Below are 19,876 nucleotides of genomic sequence, written 5' to 3'. Positions count from 1 at the left end.
TTCATTAAACTAACTACAGCAAACAGAATTACGCATGCATGTTTTCACTTAATGTAACAGATCCCACTCAGCTATGATGACAGTTATAATGAACAATCAGATTAGGTGTCAACCCATGTACCACTTCTTTTTGAGGTCACCATGATCACCTTCTCTGGAAACACAGCTAATTTTTTCGAATGACTGTCATATGTTTTTATCTTGAGAAAATGAAAGACCGATTTCTTGAGAAAACAAGCAAAACGGACTTAACATGTGAAAAGTAGCTTTGTGATTATGAGATAACAGAACAATCAACTCGCGAACTCGGGATAAAAGCATTGAAATGAATAACTTCTGACAAGACCGCTCTCAGCTTCTGAAGACTGTCACAACATGACATCGTGTTTATTTCTGAATGTGGAACATTTTTAGATGCAAATACGGAGTTGGTGTTTAACAAGACTTTACTCAGAAAATAAATTCTAATTAGAAATGGTTTACAAACTTTGAAGTGCTTAGATGATCTTAGCTTGGTATTTATCAAGCAGTTGTAAGAGAGCAGGTGATCTTATAAGGCTTTCAGCAAGAGAACAAAATTAATGTATTTCACCAAATATCTGTTTTTTTTTTCTTATTCTACTACAGCTACAGTGACCAGGAGATGAAATCACACATTTCCGTACAGAAAATCAAAACTGGGGTACATACTGTGGCTATGTTGACATCAGACACTGTTGATCTACATCTGAAATCCAGGTTGTGAACATTCTACATGCACATGTGTAAATCATTAGGATGTGTGAGGTTATATATGTGTTTGTGTGTGTGTGTGGCCCTTTAAAAACAAACAGACCAAATGAGACCATAAGAGAAAATGAGGGATGAGAGGGGAGAAAAAGCACTCACTCAAACTGAAAGCGTGTGTATAGGTGTGTGTGTAAGTGTGTGAGCTTTAACACAGACTTGGGTGTTTTTCTCTTCTTTCCAGCATCACTATGACACAGCTTGTAACACACATGCACTCACACACACACACGCACGTACACACACAGTCGCGTTATGACAAGGTAGATGAAACACTGAGAGATCTACTGAAAGAACGACAAGGCCGTTTGTCTTGGGTGAAACTACATCTCTCTCTTGTTCACCATCGCACTCTCCTCCCCTTTTCTCACACACATGCCTACCTAGCAGCAGACCATACACATCTCACTGCCGCTTCTCCCTGTGATGACAACTTAACAGGTAAAACTGCATTTATTATTGTTCTTTTAGTGAAACAGATAAGGCTGAAGTTTTCCCAGAAAGCTTTAGGGTAATTTAAAGTAAACCAATTCTTCGCAAACACCCAACTTAAGATACACCACTCTTGTCTGACTTACTCTGTACTGTCTATCAAGGGAAGCCTTTTTTCATTTCTCCTTTCTTGTGTGTTTTTTCTTATTTAGTCTATAAGATTGAAACTGACACATTTTTAAAGATGTGAGATTTAATTTGTTGATCCATTCACTCAAAAGGCAGTTCTGCATTCGGACATATTGTGCTTTCAGGAACAATGTGTGTATTTTGCACAAATAAAGAGCTGGAAATATAATATTTCAAAGCAATTCAAAACATTCTACAAACTTAAGATAATTTGCCCACTGTATTAAAAAAAATAGCTTATGATCTATCACATTAACCTGAAAATATGCTTCCAATGAATTTCTTAGAAATCTGACTGGTAACTCCATGTACTGTAAGTATAATCTGGTGAGATGAGTGTCACCGAAGTTGCTTCTTCTTTCTATTATGGTGATAAACTGTACAACACTAAGTCCTGCATCTCAACAGTACTTGTAGCATTTCAGTGTTGTTACCCACAACAGGTCGGTGTATACACCAAACAGCTCTAAACACAGAGAGGCTTAAAACCACAAGCTTGACTTTGTTCATTGTCAGCACTGTAAAGCAGTCATGCTATGATAAACCATGGCCTCAATCTGCCCCTGACCCAGGTACTGTCGAACATTAAGGAATTTTCTTGCATGTATGTGATAGCAACAAGCCCTCATGTCATTCGAGATGTTGGATGCGACTACCCAAGCCGTTAACTGGAAATTAGTGTGAACCTAATAAGTTTGTAGTACCCCTATTTACTGAGGAGTTAGTATGGTGTATTTGTATTGCGTTGAAGAGATGTTTAGTCAGATCCAGCAGATCTAGAAGAGCTGGACAGAACAGTAGATGAAGACTTTGTGTTGTTACTATTTTTTGACTTCCTTCAATTTTGTGACCTTCTTTGACATCTGGAGACACAATGGGGGCAACAACTGCTTTTGCGTTTTTTACGTTAGGAAGTAAAACTTCAACGCCTGTGCCAAGCAGGCCTGAATGACAACCATCTGTGCTAAACATTGTCACCGCTCGGTATTAAAAAACAAAGCATGAGCAGCCAGAGTTAAGACCTGCTGTCAGAAGTATTCATCTTTGAATTACTTCAGCAACATTGATCTCTACGTTGTCTGTCTGGTCGAGGATGTGAAATGAGGAAACCAAAGAGAATTGCACTGAACTACAGTGCAGTAGTTCAAGTTTCATAGAGACTTATTACAGCTATCGAAACTAATTCATTTAGGCCGCAAAACATCTACAACATGCATCCAAGTATTCCAAGAGATTAAATGCTTTACAAAGTTGTTGCATATGTATTCATTCCTACTGAATTTATTTGGGAGAAAGATGACTTGGTCATGAGTTACTTTGAAGCCTTGTGGATGGTGGTGTGTATCAGTATTTTGATACTGCAGTCTTTACGTGTGATTGAAAGCAGGCTGTTGAGTCCTGTTGCATAAAGTACTTTGTTTTGGTCTCTGCTCACTAATACCTATTTAAGTTTGTCATGTCTATCAAATTTTGGTTTCTTATTCTAAAAAAATTCTCCACAACAAATCTTCTCTAAAGTATTTTCTCTTGCAAAGACCAGCAGGTTTTCTCTGGATTTTACTTTACTTTGCTTTACTTTTGCCTTCACAAGCTTCCCAGGGCCTGCTCCAGAGATGCATCCCCATTACACAATGTGTCATGCGATGGATTCACAGTCGGAACGGCACAGCATTTTCAGTTTGATGACTGGAAAGCCCAATTTTGCTTCAGACAGACCACTGAAACTTTTTCCACTGCGTTTCTGACATGTGTTCTGACAAAACTTACCTAATATGTCGTGTGACAATTTTTCGATAGTGGTTTTTTCTGTGGAACTGACTTTGCCGTGAAGCTGTGACAAGTGAAGCATCCGGAAGGCAGTTGCACAGTGTCTCCCTTGTAAACCATGGAAACCTGTAGTTCCCGTGGCGGCCTCCTTTAAAGTCTTCTTCACATCATTACATGCTAAAGGCAAAGTTGCGTTATGTTGTTTTAGCTGACTTTAAAGGGCTAATCATAGCCTTTTTTCTAGTTTCCTTCTCTTCCGCAGTACTTTTCTGAAACCAAACAGCCAAAACTAAATCTAATCTGAGTCAGTATTGTAAAAATTAAAAAAAATTAAATAAAACCCAAAGTATAATCATCACTCCATATTAGCTCAGCATTTATCCGTCCTATTTGATACAGTTGTGATTGGCTACTTTGTGATGTAACTGTAGTCGTGCAAACATCAAAGTTACAAATGCTACAGTCCAAATGGAGTGTAATTGTTGAGTACAAGTGTGCTAATGTGATTAATGACTGGAATAAAGAAAGATACTTATCCAATAGGCGGCAGTAGAAATTACGTAGATGTAAAGATAAAGTGCTTTGACTCATCAATAAATATATCAATTACTGTTTGACGAGCATTTGTGACCAGTTTTCAGCAACCAAGCTGATGATCATTAACAACCCCTCAGACCGTGTTTGGAGAATGATTCTTTAGCAGTGATAAAACTTTATAAAATAGTCTCATAATTTGTCATCTAAAATGAAAACAAGATGACCTGTTTTCTGACAACTGTTTTCATAAAAGATAGAACATAAAATTTGTGCCTGAGGTAGGATGTAGGATTTATAGTTAAGAAGATGTGTCCCGTTTTTCAGCAGATTGCTACAACCACTGTTTTTCAGGTGTTTTATTTCACCTGAATACAAAAATGGAATCTTGAATCCTATTAATTTTTCACTACCGGCAGTTGAATGACTTTAACTTAGGTCGAGATTAAGTATGTATAGCGAAACATGAGTAAGTGGAGCATTTAATACTTATTACATACAATATAACATTTGTAATTCACTATCTAGTCAGTATTGTCTTCCGACTGCAAAAATGATGGATTGCAAGATGTTTTTTTTTTACTTTTTAATTTCATACTTACAATACTGCAAGTCAAAGTCCATCATTAGCTTGAGCCCTCCGATAGCGTAGCCCTGAACACCCTAAGGCCACAGTCCTGGGACCGATATATATATATATATATATGTGTCACTATTACCATGTTATATGCTCTAAACTCTTTTCATAAAGTTTAACAGTTTAATAATGTGGTATATCAAACAAATGCCCAAATCTGCAATTAGAAAATAAGGAGCGTTGTAAAAGCTTAATTTTTGTTGCATCAAATGAGGTAGAGCTGCTGCTGGGAATTATTAGAATAAGTTCAACATCTTACTTGTTGTTATATTTACTCTCAAAATTTATATTGTTGATTAGGTAGTAGTAAAACTTTCACTTTTGCTTTTTTTGGGCTGATGAGTGTTCGCTCATTTTGTGTTTGAAAAAACTCTTTAAGTGAGTACATTTCAGTTTTGAGATCATGTGTATTTGTTTTTTGAGGCGGAAATGTCGAAGAATTAGCTTGGATGAAAGGCTTAGGGAAAAGGAATAATGGGAAATGTAATTGATTATGTGTTTACAGACATGAAGCATTCTCTAAACAATGTTGATTTGTTTCACCCTTGCTTGACCCTTACGGTCTCCATTTAAATGAAAAAAAAATAAAAAATTCGGTCCTTTGAACCTACACGCTCATAACACTGATTCATAGTAGTCAGCCTCTGTATTTTCTGGCTTTGTCTGCCACCAGATTCAGTCTTGTGCTTTGAATAGATATCACAGTAAAGTTGCCAGTTTTCTCTATTTTACTTAAGAACATCTACATGGTTGCTGTTATTATATAAAATTCTACAGGAAAGGTTTTATCACTCTCACAAGAGCTTGTTGAGCTTTCCCTCTCTTGAAGAAAGTCTTTACTGATCTGAGCTACTTTTAACTTTGTCAGAGAGCTTCGGTGGATCAGTGCTGCAGTGTGTTTTAGAGTGTAGTTTGAACACCTCTCTTCTGCATAAGCACCTCTGGGTACATTTGATAGCATATAAAATTGACATGGTGCACTTGTGTTATTGTAACCCATCTTTTATAGACTTTTTACAAATGCTTGAGTCTATCCTCCTGTGTAGCGGACAGAAATCTAAATTTTACATGAAAGAAGTCTGTAGCAGTCTTCAGGTGTCTAAAGCACAGCAGGCACAAGCAAGCGGTGGGGTCTCTGAACATTTTCGGGCCTGTGATCTTGATTTTAAGTCATAAGCGCTTGTCAAACCATTTTCTGATCTTTAGGCTGTTTTCATTCTTTTTGTTTGAGAGAGCGCAATTTCCATGAAAGAGAAAATATATATTTATATACATATACGCATATATATTCCTCAAAGACTTATCATATCTGACTTTAAATACATTGTATCAGGTTGAATTTTCTGTCCCCTCTTTCTGCAGTTAAACCAAAGCAGTAAACGTCTGTTTGCATGCGTCTTAACATTAAAGTTTAATTTCAAGCTATAGTCATAACGATTACATAAACACTGAAATTACGGTGTCATTGTAGAGAATCTTTGCACGAATCCTGATTTTATGTGCATGTACAGCTTCTGTCTTCCTTTGAAACAATGTCTTAACGTTCTATGATCTTAACAAAATTGCACACAAACAGCATCAAGTACACACTTAGTTTCAAGGTGGTTTAAAGATTCTTTTCATCAGAGACGCCTTTGTATTTAGACATTAAAGAAGGCCTTTTTTTTCAAAATGATATCTCTTAACTAGTTCTTGCATGTTTGAGCAGTTATGTAGCAGTTTCGCTGATAAGGTCAGTGTATTCTAAACACCGTCACGCTTTTTAGGCGATATTACCATGTCTCTCCAAACTGCCATTTTGTTGAATGACTTTATCCCGCAAACTGGTTGTCAGTTGGTATTCATAAAGGCAAACTTTAGTGAAATAACCCATCTCACGTCTTTTGATACACAGTGTTTCTTATTACATACTGGCTTAAGACCTCTCATCAAATTCTCTTTCACTGTTCTTGCCAGCCGTTGCCTCTTCTCTCAGTATCGGAAGACAGACGGAGAGACCCGGAGAGAAAAAAATTTGAGAGAAAAAAGTCCAGAAGCGTTTGTCTCGTTCCCCCTCCTCTGCTCCCGCAAGTTTTTATGATGAATTTGAGAGAAAACTAGAGAACCGTTTCCCCCGTACACACTCCTCCGCACTCCCCTTCTATCCTCTCACATCCTTTCATTCACACATTCTTCATTTGGCTGTTTTCTCATGGTTTGCCTGCTCATACAAACATGAATGTGTGCAAATGTCTACTCACAGCAGACATTTGTAGGTCACGTCAGGATGTGCAGAACGTCTGTAAGAGAACTCTCTGCACTTTACGTTTTTAAACTTCATACCGTAATGAGGTGCAGAACTAAGCCTGCAAATCACATTTAATGTACTTTGCCCTTTAGTCATGTCAGGGACATTTCTGCCATGCTCTTTGTGCTCTGCATCCTGAGCCTTTAAGGTGTCATCCTATGAAATGTCTGAACCTGTCCCCTTAAGGAAATTGTACATGCCCATCAAAACATGCAGTATAAGACTCATGACCAATTTATGCCCCAAAGCCGTTACAACACTGAAGTCTCCACTGAAATAACATACCCTATAGACAATGACATACAACTTTGATCCTGTAAATATAGTATTTATTTGTCTGTTTATTAACATTTCTAACCACTGTTGTGCAATAACTTATGAAATCGTGGCAGGATTTGAACATTTTGACCTATTTTTCGTTTTAGTATTTTTTAAGTGTTGCATGTGCTTGCTTTTATGTGCACGTGAGAGAACGAATGTGTTATGTTACTGTGAGCGCATGAGAAACTTCAGTATTTACTTCATATATTTTGACCCGTGTCTCTCAGAGAGCGCACTGGAATTTCATTGCGTGTATCATGCAATAACGTTAAATCTACATGAAATCTTTTATGTTGTAAAACAAAGTATTCAAGGAATTCATAGTTAACAAAATAGAAACCATGAAATCCACATTAATTAATTGTGGTATACATTTGCCCAAAATCTGCTTCGTTTTCTGAACTCTGGAGCAGCAGTTTCATGTTGTTTGGTTGAAAGGGCTTAAAGAGAAAATTGGGAATGTGCTGTCTTCCCAGTTTTTGGCAGCAGCCCACAGAAATGGGAAGATGACTTACATTGACAGAATGAGTTATAATGATAGAAAAAAGTTTAACAACAGCTGAAGCTCTTTGCGCTGACCTTCAACCCTTCATGGTTAAAATTGTGCAAAGCGTAAAGTGAAAATAAGATTTCCTTCAAAGAAAAATATGCAATATAGCAATAAAACATTTCCAAATCTATTATACAGTCTATGATAATATTGAGGTTATTCTGTCTGACGCAGACAGCCTGTACCACCTTATCTGAAATGCATGATAATGATGAGGTTTCCAGTCATAAAGTCACACTGTACAAGTGACCTCAGCATTAGCACAATCACCTACACACATACTCATGCTCAGATACAGGCTAACTTTTCATTGCAATGTGATATAAACACAGTGGCAAGTGACGTGAATTTTTATATTATTTGCATTTAGCTACCCCTCCAAGGATTGTTATGAAAGGTTTCAAAATGGATTAGAGAGCATCCAAAAAACGTATCTTTATCAACATGTTTTACAAAAGTGATTCAGAAGTTCAAGCTGGCAAGCAGCAACAGCAAACAATTTTCACCAACAAGTTGTGAATGGATTTTTCTTACCTGCAAGTGCGATCTTTATTTAGATTAATGAGATGTGAATGATAAAATGATTTTTTTTTTTTTTTTGCTGCAGACCACATCTTGCAAGCTTGATAGATAGATGATAAAAGGACTTTGTCACGTTTAGCTTCAACAAAACAAGGGGCAAAACGATCAGATCAGGACATTACAGCGCTGAAAATTGATTTAAACAGCAGCTCTGGTTTGATATGTTTTAATATAGATATTTATGACCTCGGCAATGCAATTATTTACAAAAGGCTGTCGTTATTTCTCTTCGGTTTTCACAGGAGCGCACTGATAACGAGCAGTTTGTGTCCATTGGCAGGCAGCAAACACAGACAAAAAAGACACTTTACTGGCTTTATTATTTTTTTATTAACAGTTTACATTTTACAATAGGTAATATACATTATGTATATTTTAAATCTAAAAAAAATACTATAGATTTAATATGCTTTATTCACACTATACATATGAAAATTTGGACAATATGATTCTACATTATGCATTTCAGAAGGTAACGGAGTGTTTTAAAGTATACAACATTGACCATAAAGAACAGAGCATCCGATTGTCATTCTTCAGTATAAGCTGGTTTTTACCACATTATTTTCTTTTGTCAACAGAATAAATCATTTTTTTATGTATAGGAATTCAATTAAGAAATCTGATTTGGAACTTGATATAGTCCACTTATCATTTGTGATGTGCATTTGTTTAAGTATCAGTTTTGTGATGTGATAATTAGGATGAAATTGTCATAGGTAAATTTTTGTTTGTGCATTCATCAACAGATTCATAATGTTTCCTAATGGGCCTTGTATATTTCAGAAGGTGACGTTGTACACAGATATGAGTTTTATGAATAGGAACCTTCTGCTCGAAACATCAAGACAACAAATAAATTCAAATTTAGGAGGTCTTTAGAGTGTGGAACGCACATGACCCAGAGCATTTTACTTACAATATTATTTTAACTTTTGACTTTTGTTATAGTTTTCCAGTTTTGTTCATTTTGGACATCTCAAACTTCCAAGCCTTATGACTGTTGGGCAGCCACTGGACTATTTGACACTGACTCACTGCAGCCACTTTTCAACCAGCTCATATATATGTAAATTCAGGTCAGTGACATAGATAATAAGATGGCTTTAATGTAGTGTGACAAAAGTAATTTAAGCTCCTCAATAACTCCTTTTCTCATCTGTATAAACGTGTGTGTGTTTGTGTGACAAAGGTTACTGAAGTTGCTGAGACTTCTGGACCTGTGAGTTTTTGTGTTTGAGGTTGTGTTTGCATGTGTGAGAGGGTGTTTAACAGCACTACTTGATTAATAAAGGTAGAAAACAACATGTGCAGGTGCGTGTGTGCGTGAGTGTGTGCTCGTGAGTGGGTGGGCTAGTGGGTGGGGCTGCAGGGTGTTTAGAGGGTTCCCTGAACCTCATCATTTCTTGCCGTCTTCCTTCCTGTTTCATTCTGTCTCACTTCCTGTCAGCTGACTCAGCCGGAGAATCTTGATCTGGTAAACATCTATGCCTCTGCACGCACACACACGCACACACACACAGACAAAAACTTAGAATATGTGATGAATGTAGCCAGACAAAGACGTGTGCATGTACATCCACAACTGTTGAAGCGCACCATGTGAACAGACAGTTTTGTCACATGTTACATGCTGAAATAACCTAATAAACTGAGGTCAACCACAGCTGTACTTTTAAAATACACCTTTAGAATACATACGAAACTAATGAAAAGTTTATTACCAATTTATTTCAAAACCAGTGTAGAAAGTTCTAGAGATTTTAGTTTTGGGCATCGGAAAATGTATGTTAATAAAAAGAAACCATGAGAAGAAAACTGTAAAAAGGAGGGCTTTCACAAGAGTATCTAGGTTCCTTTAAAAGAAAAGAGATTTACACCAAGAAGTAGACAAAACACAAAAGGAGGAAAGCAGAGATTACAAAAAAAAGGAAGAAAGAAGACAACAAAGTTGGGCGTTTGGTGAGAAGGCGAGATGTAGTGTGAAATAAGGACGGGCAAAGAGACGGAAAGAGATACAGAGAGATGGAGGAGGGGGGCAGAGAGATAAAGATAGCTGAAAGGAGGGAGATCCGTCAGCGTTTGTTTCCTCAGGATGTGGTTACCACGACGACGCAAAGGCAGAGAGGCAACATCACTACCCGCTGGTCCTCTTTGACACCTGCAAGTGTGTGCGTGTGTGTGTGAATGTGTGTGAGGCTTCAGTGAGTAAATGAGTGTCTGTGTGTGTTTTCATATGTGCGAAAAAAGTGGTGTGTGTGTGCTGTGGTTGGTTTTGTGAGTCCATTTTGCTTTAGCTAGTGTGTGACAGACAGTGTGTGAGAGAGAGACACACACACACAAATGTACAAATAGGAAGGACCATGTGAGAGGTTGAAAAACACTCGAGCCGAAAGAGAGCTGAAGAGTCAGAGAGAATGCTGAAGACAATCAGAAGAACAGAAAGAGCCAGAAAACATACAAACAAGAAGAAGAACATATGTGAGAGGGAGACTTAGCGCCAATGACTGGTAAAAAGAAAACCTCAAAACGTATACAGTATATTTGTCTCTTCATCTCATCCTACTTCACTCTTTCTCTTTCTGACTCACTCAGTGTCCTATTTAGAGCAGACTGTGGTTTCAAGAGAGCTAGAAGAATAACCTGTGCACTTAAAGATTGAGTAAATTCGTGTAGTTGAATTGAATTTTTAAAGCTGAAGCATTTTCATGGAGGAAATACTGTCAAAAACTGAAAAGACAACAAAAGAAACTAAATCGGTTTTGTTGAACGGAAAGACGTGTTTGCTGTCAAAATGACCTTTGCTTTGGTCTTTTTGTGCTTGTCCTATACCGTTATTTAAGGTGTTCGTTCAGTACTATCAAACTGCAGTGGATATGAATCACATCTGATTGTCTACTGTGTGTTTTTCAAACAGCATAAAATGTCCTGCGTTAGCATTAATACTCATCAGGAATTTAAAAGGCGCAAAATCTTTCAAACCAGCATCTTACAGGTGTGCAGCGTTTGGTAGTTTGAGTTGTGCATAAGAATGATACATTACAGGTTCTTTCTATGTAATTCATTGTGTGTTTACTAAGGCATGCAGTGTTGGGGCAAAGACTTTAGTGTTGGATTGTCTGAACACAGTGTTGAATGATTTGAAAATGATTTACAGTATAAGATAAATCTCAGACAAAGGGCAGCCAACACAGTCTTAAACCACAATATACTGTAACTATGTTGGTCCAAAGCACAAAACTATCCTTTTCTCAATTAGAGGTCAAAAATAGTAAATTAATTCACTTTCTGGGTAACAGAACTGTTACTTACCTGCAAAGCATCTGTCTTTCAAAATGACTATGTGAAACTGTCATGTATAAGCAAAAATATTCAAATATTTATTTTTTCAAAACTTTTTTAAGAGTCCGACATGCTGCGACAAGCCTATGTTTATCTTTGCAAATTATCTTTTTGCCTTATGTGAAACTGTCACAAAATGTGATGTCACAGAAATATAACAAAATGTTCAAAATGCTTAGATCTCTTAGAGGTCTGAGATGTGGAAGATGTTACATCACATACCGTCATGCAAGAGAACATCCGATCCAATATTGTCCAGCAATTTTTCACTTTTCTTTTTTGTTATCTGTTGTGATTGGCTGGGGTCAAGCGGAGAAAATACAATGTTAGGATTAAATACCAATAGAAACGGGATTGGGTTTAGGATTAGGAAAAAAAAACACATTTATCTTAACGTTGTTATCATGTTGCCCAAATGTGTCCTTATGAAAAATAACAGACGTACTATCTCAGAAATTCTGTGCTTATAATGTGATTTTGCAACATGTTGAACATGTTAAAAACATGTTAAATATTAGACATTTTCATGTGACTCTGGAATAAGATATAAATTCCTCCTGAATGGTATCCGAGGGTGCACCACAGGGGCCTGTGCTTGGACTGCTGTTTATCAATAGTCTCAATTACTTTGCAGGGATCCACAACTGTATTCACAGCTGCAACAAGCATTCAATACAACTCATTGCATCTTATATGACTTGGAAACTTCCTCTGACTGCCGATGAACAAAAAAAATGTGTTCATAAATATTAAATCATCACCACTTAATGTTTAATTTACATCCCTATGTGACTGAATGAGTGATCATTCTGTCTCATTATACACCTCACATACAGCAGGTGGAGGGGAAATCAAAGTTCAAATCAATTTTGTATCTTACAATCAAGTCACGCCTCTCATTAAAGCTGGATTCTGCTGCCAGAACCTTACACACACAAAGGCATCTTGCAAGGCTAACATGCATTGGAAACTGTGTACAATCACCAGACCATTGATCATCATCACTAACTTAAAATCTTCATGCACCCTTCATGCTTTCATTTCGATTTAAATATTTTTTATTGCCCGGTGCCTACACTATATAAGCTGCTACCAGTGTTTGGAATCAATTACGAAGCTACTGAAGCTTATTGACAATCTTATTTAAAGGAGTTTTACAAAACGTGGAGGAAGACACATTAAGATGTAAATGTTTTAATAACTGAATATGACTTTGTAATGCTTTCTTAATTTTCATGTTAATTTTATGTTGCCACATTTATGTGTATTTATGAAAAGGCATTTCCGTACAATGTTTAATTTGACAGAAGGATGGCTGAAGTGATGCTCTTAAATTGACTCTTCAAAATGTTATTTTCTGTTTCTGTCTCCTGCAGACACTCTAGCAAATCAAAGCTCACCATCATGGAGGATCGCTCGTCCACAAAATCCTTCTCCAATCTCCAGCACCATCGCCACGGCCCATACTTTTCTCACACTTTGCCCAATTTTCAAACCTCTGATGTGGGATACCAGCCCTCTCAGACTGCCCAGGAATCCGTGGAGCAGTATGGAAGTAGAGAGGAGGAATCCGCAGCCTCATTCTTGACATCAAACACCACTTCTGGGTCAAGGAGGGGGAGCAGTGGGGGTGACAGAGTCTTCCTAAGCACCAGTGCGAGCAGTTTGGATGGAGATGCTAGCTTAGGAGGCCATCTTGATGGAGACAGCAGGTTGGGCAGTCATTTTGATGACTCTTGGTATGGCAAAAAAGAAGTTTGGGAGGATGGGGGGAGCTGCAAAAGCCCTGCAGATGATTTTCATGGCAAAGGTGATTGCTATAATAACACAAATGATGTTTTTTATGCAATGAACTGTGTCACTGAGGAAGGAGAAAGATCGAAGATAAGAGCAAATTATAACAATTACACCCATGTTAGCTGTGAGGCTAAAAACGAAACAGTTTATAACAGAGAGGTTAACATGAGTCACTTCACTAGACAAACCGTATCCTTTAACAAAGGTAATGCAGGAAACTATAATGACAAGAATGTTGATTATTGTAGAGTGAATTCAAGAGTAAGTGACAGTTTTTTAGGAGGAGAGGAAGATTATGGGTCTAGCTGTGGCTCAGGTGAGGATCAGCATCAGCTGGCAGAAGCTGAGGGATCATGGCACAGTGTCTCCCCCACAAGTCAAGCAGATGGGAGGTGGAGAGGAGCAGCAGACACCCACACTTTGGTGTCAGGTTTTCTACCTCAGAGATCACCCATGGGCATCAGCAGCAGGACGTACACTCAGAAACTGGATTCCTTCTCTGAGGCTTTCTTGTCCCAGCGAAAGAGAAGATTTCCCACCATTCCCAGTGGGGACTCCTCTGCACAAATCTGGGAATTTGGGGTAGGGAGAGCAGAAACCCCCGGACTTGTCAAGTCAAGGCAAAGCTGCGTTTTTGACTCAGACTCTCATCTGCCTCCCTCCTCCTCCTCCTCTTCTTCCCCGGCTTACCTCTCTCTTACATCTTTCCCCTCCCCTCCCACTTCGGCTCACCTCATGCCTTCGGTTCTTAGCCCTCCTCCCACACCTTTACCTCCTCCTTCTCACTCACCATCAAAAATGGACTCTCCCAGTGCACAGGGGGGTGCTGGACACTCAGTTTCTCAGGGAGGAGATGCACTTGTTGGACTTCAGTTTTTCACATCCCCTATTCAGTCTTTGCCTTCTGTCCACTCCTCTGGGATGATATGGAAGTTTCCTATATTGTCACACTGTTTTCCACAGCTGTCAGGTGACGCTGGCAGCCCTGAATGCAACCTGAGGTCCTCCCATGGTGATGATTATGGCAGTCTCACAGGTACCGTACTCTCTGGACTTTTTCTGTGAATGAAAGTATGATAGAAGAATAAACCCGAGTGTTGACACATTGTAAAGGAAAACAATGTGTTTAAGAAACTATTTTACTCTTTTAAAACGACCACAGGTTCATACCCACATGTAAATTTACGGGACATGTGGGTTTTTGTTGGTGCGTTCATGAAGTTTCCCGTTTCCCCTATGCAAATGACAGTTTCACTTTTCACATTTTCACAAGTAAAACCATTTGTTTTGTACAGTTTTATTAGAAAACTGAAATTTTCATGTCATAACCAGCATGTCTAAATCTAATCTACGTGTAGTTTTAGTTCATACATCAGTTTTACGTAAAACCGATTGTGTCTTTAGTTAACAGCATGATGTTGTCGGTTCTTGGTGTAACACCCACCTGTCTGTGCAGATAAGATTATGTTTCATTTTGATTAGGGATTCAGACAAAATGGTAAAATGTTTTTTATTCTTATGTCTTATTTTGTCCTTCTCTATCTTTTTCAATCATTTCTTTTTTACTGGTGACCATTTTCCAGCCACTTGTGAGATTCCTCAGTCTCCTGAATCATCATCCCTCACCTCTTCGTCCCATCATACATCCCGTCACTCCTCTCGGGCAGTCTGTCCTTCCAGTAGTCCATCCTTCAATTCCTCTTTTCATCCTCCCTTTCGTCCATCTCATACCTCTGGCAAGCATCATGTGGCTGCAGAAAAGATAGCTCCCTACAAATTTACCCAGAAAGTAAAGAATGAACCAGCCAGTGTGATCCAGTCTCGCCTACAGGTATAGTGTGGCACTTTTATTATTAACAATTAAGGAAAAGTATTCCTTTTTTTTATTAAGAATATTAAGTTCAGGCCTAATGTCTTGTTCTAGAATTACAGAGACGTAAATTGATTTGATGAAATTCCTAAAGATGACATACTGCTCTGTCGCTTTTTCGCCTCTGCATTTGCACATTGCTGTCACTCTTCATTTAAAGCTCGGGAGACTGGTTAGCAAAACAGCAGACAGCGCTCGCTACAGCTGGTGAAGCTATGCAGACACAGTGGGCGGATGCCTAAATGGTTGTTTGCCAAGAAATTACATTTGCTCTAACTGTATGACGGCTTCTAAAACCACATATCTGGGTTTTTATTTTTAGACATGTTTAACAGACAAAGAGAGCGAACAAGACAGACTTGGAGTTAGTGAAAAGCAATGCTTCAGTTTTGAGTAAGTTAGGATGTTGCTCCTGCCTCAGAGTATGCGCCAGGAGACTTATCTCGGTTCATGTGTTATAAAAAGGATTCATTTGATCCCATCGCTTCTTGTTTAAAGGGTTGTGCAGATGGCTTTAAGATTTGTTTCCTGTCACTTGCTAAATACTTCAGCTTTTAGTTTTTTAGCTGCTCAACATTTGTCTTTCTCCCATTCGTTTTTTTACTCTTAAAAAAGGGGAAACAATTTAAAAATAAAACACTCTCCTTTTTGTTCTTGCAGCAACAAGTCACTCCAGTGTATACTGGAACGCCATTTCCCAGCGTTCTTCACTCCAAAAGGCCTCAGAGTAGAGGTAGCTACACTCCTCGACCCCTCCTCAATCCACTCCGCCGGGGGACAGGGCTCTATTCCTCCCTCTCAGTGCCCCATCACAGGGAGGATGAAACAACATGGAGACAGGAGGATGAGGAATGTGATGGGTTACCGTAAGTAAAAGGCTGAACTCCTGAAGAAGCACGATGTCACTACAGTCACTGTCTTGTTGGTGTTGACTTATGAATAACACTAATGTACTTCATTCTTTCCTACAGATATGTCAACGTGGGCCCTGACTTCCAAGCAGAACTTCCTCCTTGCTTTCTGGATCGTGAATGGTCAGGCCTGTGGTTCCCAGATGAAGAACCCCCTCGGGAACAGTTGCTCTGGAAACCATGGGATGAGCTGCAGAAGAGTGCTCAAGCACAAGACCAAGGTAAGCACCTTGCAAGATTACATAATACAACAAAAAAAAACTTTTGACTGAGGTTCCAATTGCGGTTTAATTCTCACACCTTCAACATTCTAAGTAACCTATAAGGTCAATTAGGCTGAACCCACGCTGAAATATATAAGATTATGTGTGTTTGCATTTGCAGTGGAGAAGCTACTGTCCATGTGCAGTTCCAGCTGTTTACCAGGAGGAGGCAGTAACACTGAGCTGGCTCTGCATTGTCTGAACCATTGTCAGGGCAACACAATGGTTAGAAGTGATTCTATTATCTATGTTTCATTCAGTCATTCCATCTATTTCATTATTCCTACATCCTAACCCTTGCACTCACACCATTGCTTGTTTAATCTGTTATTTTCTTCCTATCCTCCATCCCTCCCCTGAGTACAGGTCACATTGGAGATGTTGTTGTTCTCTCGGCCCTCGCCAACAGGGGACTACCATTATTCAGGTGACCTCATTATAGCTGATTAGTCTTTAAGTTTAATATGATTCTCTAGCTCTTCTCTTTAGGTATTGGTATCTAAAATATGAGCCCATCACATATGCCTGATTTACATGTTATAACAGGGAAACTGGTTTATGAATGGAAGTTTCAAACCAAAATAACTTTGGACTCATACGTGATCTATTCATCTGTACCTATGGCATTGCTGTTTTTTCAATCTGTCAGTCTTTATTCAGAGAGCACCTTTTCAAGCTGAAGGCAACTCAGAGTGCTTTACAAAAGCAAAAAAGAACACAAGCAATCAGGGGACTTACATGGGGAGAAAAAAAAACAATTTTCTTGAGAACATATACAACAATCAGCACTTGTAGGCATGTGAAGAATGCAAGTCTGTAAAAATGAAGCCATTCCCGTGGTATGTACAATAGAAGTCATTGTACAAGCCTGAATTTCCTTCCACTTACACACAATCCTCTCTCTCATTTAAATCCACCAAGAACTAAGTACAAAGTAGACATTGTTCTGCACTCAGGTGAGTGTTTTCCTGTAGATGGGGGTACTGTTGCACATTTTGGGCCCTTGACAACAGCCCAACTATGTTTAGATGTCTCAGATTCCTGGCATGTTCCAGGACCCCCTTCGAGCTTTGTTACATTGAATCACTTCAGGTTTCCACTGCTTACAAATACCCCCTGCCTGCCTAATGTTTGTAAAATGAAGTCCAACTCTACAGGGATATCCTCAGGCGTTTGTGATTTCTATACTCTGTCATTCCACCTACAAGTAATTACATACAAACTTTCTACAGATGCACAGAAGTATGACATGGATCCACAGTGACCATCCTCAAACTTATCGCTGTCATAAGACCCCCACTTTTCTCTGGAGTCCATCAGTTTACGTCCCATCTTGTCATGCATGACTGGGTGACCTTGTGGTATTCCGTTCATTGTTTCTCATGCCCCCCCCTTTTTTTCTCTTTAGGTTGTGATTTTTGGACAGACACTGAAAAGAATCTCTTCGGTGTAGCTCTAGAGACTCATGGAAAAGACTTTTCATTCATAGAGAAGACGGTAAAGCATTTTTTTCCATGCATGGATTGCTATTTGTGCAGCACTCGCTGATGGTTACCCTGTCCAAGTGATTCTAATCTGTCTTTACCCAGGCACACAAGTGGCATATTTTATACTTTTTTTGTGGATTTTGAAATCAATTAGCCCTGCAAAACACCATTTAGTAGCACTACAGGTAGCAGTTTATTGACTTAGAAACATATTTTTGTAGGCGAAAACAACACATAACACAAAGTGAAGGATTCTCAATAGATTCCACAACTACAGCAGGGATTGGTTGTTTATTTGGTGCTCATCATTTGGTCATAGTGTTGCTTTTCCTGGATCATTACATAAAGGCTGTTACATAAAGGGGAAGCAGTTTTTTCATACATGGACTGCAGAGATGATACAGCACATCACAGTTATAGACTGACAACCTCCTGTAATATGGACACCATGCTGCTGTTTCTAAATGCTTGAATCAAAGGCAACTGGGCTTCGTTCTTGGTTCTTGAAGATATTTTACCACATTCAAAAGATTTTTTAGTTCCAGCTGACTGGTAGGATGTTTCATCCTTATAAGTTCCTGCTTGGACATTCACAATTCAGATTCTGCTGAGGTCACTGCCCACCCCACTATGCTGTGGGTCATTTTGGTTGTTGTTAACTGTGAGAACACAGGAAGCCTTTAGGATGAGAGGAACCAAGAAAATACATTCAGTTGCCTTGTATTTAAGTGTTAAGGGTTGGTCTGGCTTGGTAGACTGAGAATCTACACCAACATATGTTGCTTTGTGTTACAGGTGAGAACTAAGACTGTGACTCAGTGCGTAGAGTTTTACTACCTGAGCAAAAAGCTTGTTGACAAGCAGAAAAAACAGAAGGCGGACGAGTGCAGAGATGGAGAGTTGGAGCTGCAGAAAAGTGTAAGATTCACCTCCATCATGTCCTTTCTGAAATGAGAGCTAAGGTGATCCACAGAGAACACTGATGTTTCCTTGTGCCTGCTTTTTGATTTTCAGTTTTTACCACAGTTCTTTTTTTCCTTTATTTCCTGTTTTTTTTTGTCCTTTAATGTCTATTCTACACTGATGATAATATTTTGGCTCTTCTGTCCATGGAATTATGGAAGGAAACTAATAGAATAGTATGCTCCCTGAAGGAAAACCTCTGGAGTATTTGTGTATGCTTGTGTAATGACTTAAATGCATTACAGGATTATCCAATGTGGAATGTTGCTCAACAAGTCAATCCAAACATGTTAGCTCATGAGTGGTTGCGATTTGCAGGTGACACCCATCTCTCAGCCAGTGGAGAGGCAGTTTTCTCTGGAGGAGGTAGTTCCTGTGCCGTCGTTGGCTAGCTTCTTTCCTTGTAAGCTGTGTGGAAAGTGAGTAGGACCAGTTATATTAAAGACAGCTCCCAACCCAAACTCTGTGTTTGGCTTTAGGGGGAACTAACAGATGGTTTAGATTTCACAGCCTTCCTTTCATTTCTGTCTTACTTTTTCATCACTCCAGAATGTTCTATAAAATCAAGTCCCGCAACGCTCACATGAAGATCCACCGCCAGCCTCAGGAGGATTGGTCTGACAGGCGGCTGCAGCACCAGCTTCTCACGCAGCGTATGGCCCTCAGTCGTCCCTCTAACCTCATGCCTAGCCCGGGCACTAATCTGCTCCCGCCCCAGGCTTCAGCTCTGACATTTTCCTCTTCTGGTCTCTCATCAAACAGCAGCAGCAGTGCAGACAGTGTCCACAACTCTGTAACCAATAGCAACCCCATCACTCAGGGCAATGGCAGTATCTTAGATCCTAGCAATGCTGTGGCTTATAGCAACATCGTTCCTCCGACGTCCCACATAATCACCGTCAATAATACTGATGGGGGTGACTCAAGCCAAAGAGAGCCGACGACACTCTTACCTTTCCACCAGTCATGGGGATCTTTTGGACAACCTCCAGACCTCTCTGCATTCTACTGTATCCCAGAGGGCAAGGAGGAAGTGGGAGCTGAGGCAATGGAGGGAAAAGAGCCAATCACATGGCAGTAGTGTTTAAATCTCCAAAAAGCATTACGACCACATGTCTGAATCTCCAGGTCAAACTATGTTTTTAAGTCACTCTTTTT

General features: G+C 39.1%; 1 protein-coding gene across 2 annotated transcripts; it reads left to right on the top strand.

Annotated features, from left to right (window-relative positions):
• Positions 1-1,120: 1,120 nt before the first annotated feature.
• On the top strand, positions 1,121-19,871 carry LOC140282026 (uncharacterized). Of its 2 annotated transcripts, none has more exons than XM_072376567.1 (11): positions 1,121-1,227; positions 12,804-14,260; positions 14,808-15,055; positions 15,755-15,960; positions 16,066-16,226; positions 16,390-16,493; positions 16,635-16,695; positions 17,677-17,765; positions 18,551-18,673; positions 19,037-19,137; positions 19,268-19,871. In XM_072376567.1, the coding sequence occupies exons 2-11, from the start codon at positions 12,832-12,834 to the stop codon at positions 19,797-19,799; spliced, it is 3,054 nt and encodes a 1,017-aa protein (XP_072232668.1). In that variant the 5' UTR covers positions 1,121-1,227; positions 12,804-12,831; the 3' UTR covers positions 19,800-19,871. The 2 variants fall into 2 exon arrangements, with proteins under 2 accessions (XP_072232668.1, XP_072232669.1); XM_072376568.1 differs by lacking the exon at positions 1,121-1,227 and adding an exon at positions 10,240-10,595.
• Positions 19,872-19,876: the final 5 nt, after the last annotated feature.

Source organism: Leuresthes tenuis, unplaced genomic scaffold (genome assembly GCF_036924035.1).
Source record: "Leuresthes tenuis unplaced genomic scaffold, fLeuTen1.0.hap1 SCAF_22, whole genome shotgun sequence".
NCBI lineage: Eukaryota > Metazoa > Chordata > Actinopteri > Atheriniformes > Atherinopsidae > Leuresthes > Leuresthes tenuis.
The sequence above is the reverse complement of the archived record's forward strand: the minus strand, read 5'-3'. Positions and strand labels throughout refer to the sequence as shown.

What these genes read in the sequence shown, in the direction of transcription:
- LOC140282026 (XM_072376567.1), top strand. Translation starts at nt 12,832, where the DNA reads ATGGAGGATCGCTCGTCCACAAAATCCTTCTCCAATCTCCAGCACCAT. An exon ending in TGATTATGGCAGTCTCACAG is followed by an intron (nt 14,261 to 14,807) that starts GTACCGTACTCT and finishes ACCATTTTCCAG; the next exon opens with CCACTTGTGAGATTCCTCAG. An exon ending in TTTCATTCATAGAGAAGACG is followed by an intron (nt 17,766 to 18,550) that starts GTAAAGCATTTT and finishes TTTGTGTTACAG; the next exon opens with GTGAGAACTAAGACTGTGAC.